This window comes from Formica exsecta, unplaced genomic scaffold (genome assembly GCF_003651465.1).
Source record: "Formica exsecta isolate Colony F162 unplaced genomic scaffold, ASM365146v1 scaffold639, whole genome shotgun sequence".
In the NCBI taxonomy this organism is placed as follows: Eukaryota; Metazoa; Arthropoda; class Insecta; order Hymenoptera; family Formicidae; genus Formica; species Formica exsecta.
Window position 1 is genome coordinate 27,059 of NW_021853401.1, and position 9,941 is coordinate 36,999.

General features: G+C 33.0%; 1 protein-coding gene across 1 annotated transcript in view; it reads right to left on the reverse strand.

Annotated features, from left to right (window-relative positions):
- The window catches only part of LOC115242810, a 17,949-nt gene extending 12,812 nt beyond the window's left edge, over positions 1-5,137 (reverse strand). Inside the window, exons 1-2 of the mRNA XM_029819350.1 lie at positions 4,474-5,137; positions 385-588 (exon numbers count right to left, since the gene is read on the reverse strand). Coding sequence (XP_029675210.1) covers positions 385-588; positions 4,474-5,137 — 868 coding nt within the window. The remainder of the gene's footprint in view (positions 1-384; positions 589-4,473) is intronic.
- Between the last annotated feature and the right edge of the window lie 4,804 nt (positions 5,138-9,941).

The window sequence follows — 9,941 nt, forward strand, 5'->3', positions numbered from 1 at the left end:
TTTTTTTTTATACTAATTGATTTGTCTCATTATTCTGTACACAAAAGTATTACGGTAAGATTATCAAAAACTGAATATTTTACGAGATATTTTATTTTCCATTTAAGAAAACGTCGATCACATTGATCTCATCTTAAAAAGGTCACTCAAGGTCAAATCCATATTTTTATCATGTGGCCCCCTCCGAACCCTACAACTTTTGTTTGAAACATTTTTTTCGATAAAGCTTACTTTCCCAGATATTTTACAGTTTCATGTTAAAAAACTCACCCTGTATTGTATATACAAGTCTAAAGTGCTAAATCCATTTCTGAAGTGACTCCCACATATTATAGAACATCCTATATATAATTATGCTTTATCTTTAAAATTACGCATTATTACCAGTACGAGGATGCGAGACCATCCAAACGTCATCCTCGTATACGGTAAAGTCGCGTATTTTTTGCGCGTAAAAGACGATTTTCGGTGGCAACAAGCAACGACCGGGTAATATTCTTAAGAAACTCGGCTTCACCCCAAACATCTCGTCCAACTTCTCTCCCTTCTCGTCCTCTATGGTCGAGAACACGAACGACTCTTTGGCCACTGTAAAAGATTTAATAATTAAAAACAAAAAGAAAAGAGAAAAACACTAATATGAAAATTCTGTATCTGACACTTACTCGATTCTTGAATATCACTATGCGAATTATCGTGCGAATATTAAGATTTGCAAATGCAAGATGCAGATACAGCGTATTCACACACACTCGGATGTTGTTGCATTCGCGACTTGCGAAGAAATGAATGTGCCCTCGTACCGTTTGAATTCCATGGCCCACTGACGACTCATGGGTTACTTTTTACTGGTCCTGCTCCTTTTTCCCGTTTACGATGAAACTCGTGTATACTTTCATACTCGCGCTACAAAGATATTGTATATATAAATTTGCTATACATATATGCGCGTATCCCGCTTGTATATATATATTGCTCGATGTTGAAACGTATGTTTATCTCGCGATTACTTGTGCGAATAATGTTAAATATACATATATATATATTCAAATTTTCTCGATTTCGACAAATTACTAATCTTTCGTATAAAATTAATTACATATTAATTTGTTCCATTCTTCTTTATAGAATAATTAAGAATATTTTATATACATCAGGATTTTTCTACAATGTTCGTCAATCAAATCCTGTCAAATGACAAGAGAATTGCAATATTGAAAGCGATCTTAGTTCTGTAAGCCGAGAAGCGTTGTTTCTCAATTTGAAAGCATCAAGTTATTTGCTTAATCATCATCTTTTTGTTTAAGCAGCAAACATTGATATTATCAAGATGCATTGCAAAATCATATATATCTCTTTCTTGACAGTATTCTTTTCTTTTACAGTATTCATTAGATCATTAGAATAGTTTTACTCGTGTTAAAAAACACGGACAGCGTTTTCTCTATTGAGAGAACCTTGGGGGCTTCAAATTTATCTTACCATATTTACATCTTATCATATTTTACGCCTTTCTTTACAATCTATACAATTAAAGTTGAGAAAAGAGAATAATACTACAAAGATATATTTTCTTTAAAAAAAGTTTATTACTATACACACATACAAACATATATAACAGAGATATGATTCTTTATAAAATATAACAAACTACAAGAAAAAAAATGTCCAAAACATGCGAGAGCATTATCTGTACGCGCGTTTAAATTATTTGCGGCGCGTTATTAACTTTCTCGCTGAACAGAGATTTCACTTTCGGAGAAAGTTGCCAACTGCATTCTTATCGATATATACTGCATGATCGATGTATAATTACTATTAGCGTGTGCATTTGCATGTGCATGCGTAAAGACAAATAAACTTATTTGCTTCGCGTCAGGTATCAAAATGTTGTTTTTCGACAACAACGACACATAATTTCGCAAGAGTGCCAGTATATAAATTAATATAATAATTTTGCAGCGCCGTATGTGTATGATTTACCATGAAGAAGCGCATCGTATTAGGCTTTATACTATATCTAGACAAAATAATATGATATATAATGCGCTCTATATATATGCGCTTTATTATATATATGTATATCAGTCTCGGCTTGTCTAGTACGCTCATGAACTGTGTATTCCTGTATGTCACGCGTTCTCTTCATTTTTTCCTATGGAACCGGGCGGAGGAAACTTTCGTGCGGATCAGATTCAAGAATCGATTCGAGTGCATAGATGTCGCGCAAACGCGTGAAGCTTCCTAATCACGTAGTTTATTGATTGTCATTTAAAGCCATTGCACATGAAAAAGTTTTAGTCGTAATCGTAAGGCCGTAAGCAAATCGACTAATCACAATCAAGCACTCCAAAAACATAACAAGAATGTTTAACTGTGATTGGTTGATTTGCTTACGACTTTATGGTTACGATTAAAATTTTTTCACATACCTTTAGGGTGCCGTCCCATGACAGTCGGAACTTCGGAAAACGGAATCTCGGAAAAATAATAGAATAGGGATCAACCAATCAGGTATTATTTGAAGAAATTTAGATTTGTTTAAATACAAAAGATCGGGATTGAATTCTTATGTGTATAAGAAAAATTTCATTGTTGATAAATATTGTTCGGTAAGTATTCATTAATATATAAATATTCAATTTTTTATCAATACTTATTTTTTATAAATAGTTATCGTTAAAAATTGCGTGCTTGTCGAGCCAAAATTTTTGTGACTGGATTCCCAATGGACTAATATTTCCGGAATTTTTAAAATTTGAAAAATTTAGTCATTGTTTTATAACAAAAAAATAATTACTACAGTAGAAGAATCCGTAAAAAAGTGAAATTTGGATGTATTATTCATTATAACAAAAGATAATGAAGAAATTTTCTAAATTAAAAGGCGGTTTGAGATTAGAATAGTATTCCGTTTTCCGTAAAAGTCACTCTATGGGGAACGAGGCCATCGAAAAATCAGATTGGCAAACTTTTCCGAGATTACGTTTTCCGAAATTCCAACATTCGTACATAAAAGTATTACGGTAAGATTATCGAAAACTAAATATTTTACGAGATATTTTATTTTTTATATCAAAATATGTCAGATTAAAATATAAAATAACTCAAAAAGTACTTAATGAAAAAATACTTGATTATAGTGTTTTGAAAACTACAAGAATATGCAATAAAAAATAGGCGATTCCATTTAAAAAAATAAAGTTGAACTTCATATGATCTTGGCACGTTCACTCAAGGTCAAACCAATGACACCATCTTATGTCCCCCTCAAAACCATACAATTTTTGTTCTCTATATATACATATATATTAACTAAAGTAAAATAGAATACTATTTTCCATCACAATATTTTTGTCCCCAATTAAACGCAGGAATTTTTTAACGACATAAATTACTGTTCACGATTATTAGATTGCCTTTTTATTTTATTTCATAATAATGTGTTATACAGTAAGAAATACTTTTTTAAAAATTTTGTAGATGAAGTACATATTTTTTAATTTATTAACAAATATTGAAATTCAACTTATTAAAAAATGTGTTATATTTATTTGTAATAAATTTATTATGTTTATGTTTTGTATCGATTATTACTTTTATAAAATTTATGTAAAAAATAGATGATTTTATATTCACAATTATGTTATATTCTCAATTTATCCCAGATAACAAAATACTTCCACGGTACTAATACAGTGAACGAACGTCGTACTCTACGTATCAGTACCGTAACTATCAGGTACGTGCGTACCGTAGGCGTACGTTACCAGTACGCCGTACTGGTATGCGGCTACCGTAACGCCACAGTGCACTTGACGTAGGGTTAACGATCGTACGCTGTACTGTTACAGTACCAGTAGAGTACCAGAACAAGAATATATTTTTTGTACTGGCTTCTTTCTCCTTTTTTCTCTTTTGATTTTATTATTAAAAGTTGTACATATATTTAAAAAAAACAATTACTTTATTATAAAAAATTTATTTATTAAACATTTCAGAAATATGTCAAACATTTGTACAAACATTTACATTGTACGAGGAAATATTTTCTCTCGTAATAATTAATAAAAAATTAAAACATTTGATGTTATGTTATTACTAATTATATACTTGTGTTTGGAATATATATGTATATAATGTATATGTGTATATGTATATATGTACATAACTTATATAATTGAAAATATCATATATCTAATTAAAATTATATATATATAATAAAAAATATATAAAATATATATACAAGGTGTCCGGAATCAGCTATGAAACACCTCAATTTAATTAGTTTTAATTGATTACGAAAAACAACTCCTCCACGATTAAATATATCCTGAACTTCATCCACAAAATATTGGAATAATTCCTGCGCATTAGTTGGTTTCGATGAACCTCTCCAGATGCCTACGATTTCGGGTTTACTTCGAGGAATATTTGCAATTCTAATTTGTATTGGCCAGATTTGAATTTTACCCTGCCCATCTAGTGTTGCACCATCTGTGCTAAAGTCTATCATTAAAGGATCAAGTGGAATCAATTCCGGAGAGGTTTGTTGAAGAATGAAAAGAATTCCTGTCTCAACTCCTAAATGAAGATATTCACCCCCTGCAATGTTAAGTGTTGAGTGCGCGGTCCGTGGAGTTTTTAGAAGCGTTCTACTATCCTTTGGCAAAGTAAATAAACAAGGATGTGTTCGAACAACTTGTAAAACAGCGTTTATTTGCGTATGAGACATATCATTGCATACGAAAGTTTCAGCAAGGCGTTCTTGAAAATTATCGATAGTATTTTGAGACTCAATATTTACCGCATTATCATAATCTGAAATGGATTCATTAACGGATTCAACGTTTGAAGAATTTAATACTTCATCGATCTCATTAAAAGTAAATTGCACATCATCAACTGATGCATCAGAAGATACAAAAATTTCATCCTCTTTAGTCTGATTGCGTTCCGCAAGAATTTGTTTTTTGTTGACAAAATCTGAATCGGCTCTAGCAAGATCTAAATTCTGCTGTTGTATACATTCGTATTCATTACGTGCAGTTCTTTCTAATTTTGCCAAACAACGACGATGGGCTGCAGATAATAAATGATAAGGCTTGCGACTACGCCTGTTTGCCAAACGCAACATATCGATAAAATATAATATAAAAGAAATGAACGAGATGAAAAAATAACAACTCGAGGAAGAATAAATAAAATCTGAACTGGAAAAGCCTAAACCAAAATAAGACAAGTTTTTCTAATTATTTTAAAACTCGATAATATCTAACAATAATATAATAAACTCAATAATAAATAATAATATCTAATGAAAGCCTGAGAGGAATAAAGATTAAATTATATAACTATGTAACTATTGCAAGTGATGTTTACTCAGTTTTCTTTTCGATGGAAATTTGTCGCTCTACGACGTAGTTGCGTCATGATCATTCTGAAATAAAATGAATGTTTTCATTCAGACACATAGACAATCTTTGTTATTATTTTATTTTATTTGTAATTATTTTTGAAACTTACTTTAAAGACCGCACTATATCGTGGGATATTCTTTCATCTGGTGTCCCTTCTTCTTTATGTTCTTGGCTATTTTCTCTGACTGGTAATAGGCGTAAATTGCGTTGTACAGTTGATGAAGATGGTGATGGAGATGGTCGTAATAATGTTTGTTTATATTGTGATAATGGTTTTGATGGTGGATGAATGTTTTGTGTGAATGATTTTATGGCTGGTGAAAGAGAGCGTGATGATGTTTGTTTCAGCTGTGATGAGGATTTTGATAGTGGAAGAATGTTTTGTGCTAATGATTGGGCGGCCGAAGAAGAGAGTGATGATGTTTGTTTGCGTTGTGGTGATGATTTTGATGTTAGAGGAATGTTTCGTACAAATGATTGAGCGACTGATGAAGAAGAGCGTGATGAAATGTTTCTATGTTGTACTGATGGAGAAGGCATGTGTTCATATGATTGTGCACGTGAGAATGATGATGATGAAGCATGCAGGGATGATGATACTGGAGATTGTGAATATTGTAATGGTGCTGTCTGTCTTTGTGTAGTTGTTGTAACAGTCATGTTTCGTGTCGCATGTCCTTGTATGTTTTTTACGTCTCTTCGTTTCTGAGAGTGGAATGTGCGATATTTTGCAATATCCGTACTCAGCAATTGCAATGCTTTAGATGTTAATTTATTACGCATTTAAGAAAGTCACAATTCGATCAGATACTGGTTTAAATCACCGATTAAAATCAGCGACCGATAATAATTACAAAGTAGAAACGATTAAAAGTGAGGCGAAGATGAATATAAGAACCTCAAGACATCAGCAAAAAGAATATAAGTTTATCAAAGGCAATAAATGCTACAACTGCAATAAATTTGGTCATCACATTAATCAATGCAGACAACCTAAGCGCGAGAAAAGATCTTGTTTTACCTGTCGAGAACTTGAACGTGGCAAAGGACTGTTCCAAGAAAGGGCAAAAAAAAAGAAATTGCTAATATCGAGAACGTGGTTAAGGAAGACAATTTCCAGAAGAATGTTACTTACCAGATAAGCAATAATAATATTAATTATATTTAATATTTAAATACCTTGGTAGATATTGGTACTCCAGATGATGTATTTTGTATATTAATAGAATCAGGCGATGTATCAGTCTATTTAGATGATATTCTGATTGTATTAGAGACGCTGGAACATCAAATTAAAATCCTGAAACACGTTTTCCGATTATTAATACAAAATAAAATGGAATTAAGATTGGATAAATGTGAATTTTTAACGACAAAAATAGAATATGTGGATTATTTAATTACAAAAGAAGGAATACAACCTACTATGAATGGCGTAGCAGCTATACAAAAATTTCTTATTCCTCGAAATATTAAAGATGTACAAAGTTTAATTGGTTTTAGTTTTTACTTTCGGAAATTTATAAAAAAATTTGCATTTATTGCCAAACCGTTGTATGAGACAATTAAGCCTAATTTCCTTTTTAATTTAGTGCTAAAGAATTAGAGGCATTCGAAACAATAGAATTTAAGTTCAAGTTCCATTATTAGCTATTTATAGTTCAAAAGATTTAACTGAATTACATTGCGATGCTAGTTTATTAGAGTATGGTGCAATTTTGATGCAAAGAAAGTCGGATATGAAATTTTATGTATTTTGGAAATTTCATCCTGTATTCTTTTGTATTTTGGAAATTTTTATGTATTTTGGAAATTTCATTCCTGTATTTTGTATTTTGGAAAAGAACTTCTGATACTGAAAGTCGTTATCTTAGATTTTAATTAGAAACACTTGCTATAATTTATGCTTTCCCATACAGCACACAAAGATTGCATACATATTGTAGCAATCTTTCACCGCAATATTGCAACTTTGCAAATTCACTGCAAAATGTTGCTGCATCATTGCTGTGGAATTGATCCGATATCTCAAAGAACCCCGTACTAATCATATGGAAAATCTGTCCCGGTCAAATCAATTGGTTTTTACATATGTTGTAGCTTATGACCTACTGAACAAAAGATGTAATGGGCACAAAGCTCAATAATAGACAGTTATCGAGTTATATCCAGTCAAACATGAAAAATTCGGACTGCCGAATAGTCAAATCTCGGAAGGTATTGATTTTTTTGAAAAATGTTTGAAAAAACACACACACATAGTAGGGTTTTACAAAATCTGTTAGTTGGTGACATTATTTGTGAATTTTGAATGACCTTGAAAAGCTCCGTGAACAAAAATCTTTATGTGTCACAGCAGAGATAAGGACCCCACGGTTCGTCACTCCCGTAGTATTTTTTGACTCCAAACCCTCCCTGCTGTGTGTGTGTGTGTATGTGTGGGGTAATAAAATAAATGATCTTATTGTATATTACTCAAAGCAAAATTCTATAATATTATCTGATATAAAAGTTTTAAAAGAACATCATACATTGACGATGCGAACACGTTATATAAAAGACCAGATGGTTTTCCCTTGAAAACGGTAGAAGAATTTAAGGAACTAGAAACCGATATAGATCGTCAGCAAGAATTGGTATTTGATATGCATTTTTCCAACGACATATCTTATAATGGACTTCATGATGGACATAATAATGGATCAAGCATTCCATCCAACAAGTAAAACCGGAATTAACAGTTATTAAGAAAGAGGATGATGTCAGTTTAGACACGCTCGACTGGACAATAGTCTTTGATTGGCCAATCATGCTGCTTACCTATAAGCATCGGTTGATGTGAGGAGTGGTTTTTGTCCAATTGCTCGTGTCCAAAAATGCCCATCCCAGAAAGATAGTTGTTTTTTAAGTCTTGCCATCTCATTCTATCTTATAATAGAAAGATGTCACTATATTCGCTGTCTCAATAGTCCTATTACAGATAAGGCTACACAATTAAATGCTAAAATACAGATATCTCACAATTGACATCTTATAAGATAAAATGATATAGAGTTGTAAAGCAATTCTATAAAGCCTTATAAAGGAATTATCTGTCACAGTAAACTGTCAACTTCCAGCTTTACATGCTGCTGTACTAAGGTATAGAAATGCTTGATCTATATATATTATATATTATTGATTTTTTGCAAAAAACAGATAATTATAAACTAATTATGAAAATTTATTACAGCTAACATATCTTAAATTTGGCGGCATAAAGTTGAGAGAAGCTCTCAGTCATTTCCAAAAAGAAACAATGACAGATGAACTAACATGTAAATTTACTTATTGGGGTCGAACAAAAGAATCGTTAGCATTTTACAATACACAGATTGCAAAAGTATTTTTTGTATGTATTTTCCGTTTTATAAAAGCATAATATACGCTACATATGTTAAAATATGAATATTTTGATTCTTTAAATATCAATAATGTGTAAATATTATTATGTATTTTAGATGCAGCTAAAAGATGTCCAAATTTTAAAGGGCCCGAAACTAGGGCGGAATTTAAATTAGAAATAATGGAAGTTTTTCGTGCGGCAAAACGACAGTATTTGAGAAGTACCAAAGATAAAAGAACAGCGGAAACGGAAGAAATGTGTTCTGAAGACGCTGTTTCCAATGATCATTTTGATACTGATGGCATTTTTGAAACGGAAGATCCTGATGCGTCCGATGAAAGTGATTGATATATATATGTATATATGTCATACACACAACACACACACTCATGTTTACATTTATGTATAATGTTCAATATACATATAATAAGAACTTTACATTTAGTGTTAAATATTTACATGTGTTATTACATTTTTAATCATAAATATTAATTTTTGTTTATGCGATCTTCGTAAAGAGAAAATTAGTCTTCAAATGTATACCAATAGTATATATATTGTAACCGTAATTTCTTATGTTAAGTATTTAAATAATAATGTGGCGGTTCGAGAAACCACCACAATTACGCGCGAACTACCCGGTAGACGCGCGAACGAATTCTCACGCGCGGAGCACGTAAAACCCGCGCGCGAGCACCGCGCGAGCCCCGAAGGCTCGCCGTGAGGCGGCCTCGAGCGGGAGTCGGCGCCAGCAAGTGAAATCCAGTGAGTGGGGTTTATAAGACGGCGCACGGCGAGAAGATTTTGATTCGCGGCCCGCTCTGACTGCGGAAAGGACCTCCTGCCTGATAGTCAGTCCGAGCTTACGGATTCTTTTGTAGAGCGACAGCCTACGCTGCCTCCTGTATTACCGCAGGACCTGAGTCTTCCTCAACCACAGCTGCCTCCCACTTCACCCGGGACTAGTCGGCAGCCCTTCTGTGAGGGAGAAAAGACACCAGGACTCACAGGCGACCGAACGTGCACGAGCTACAGGGAGTGGAAGCTACATCCGATAGAGCTGGCGCCGGTGCAATACACCCGGCCTCCACGTTTCTTCCTGAGCCAGTGCGGCGTCCGGGTACGGCGATACACGT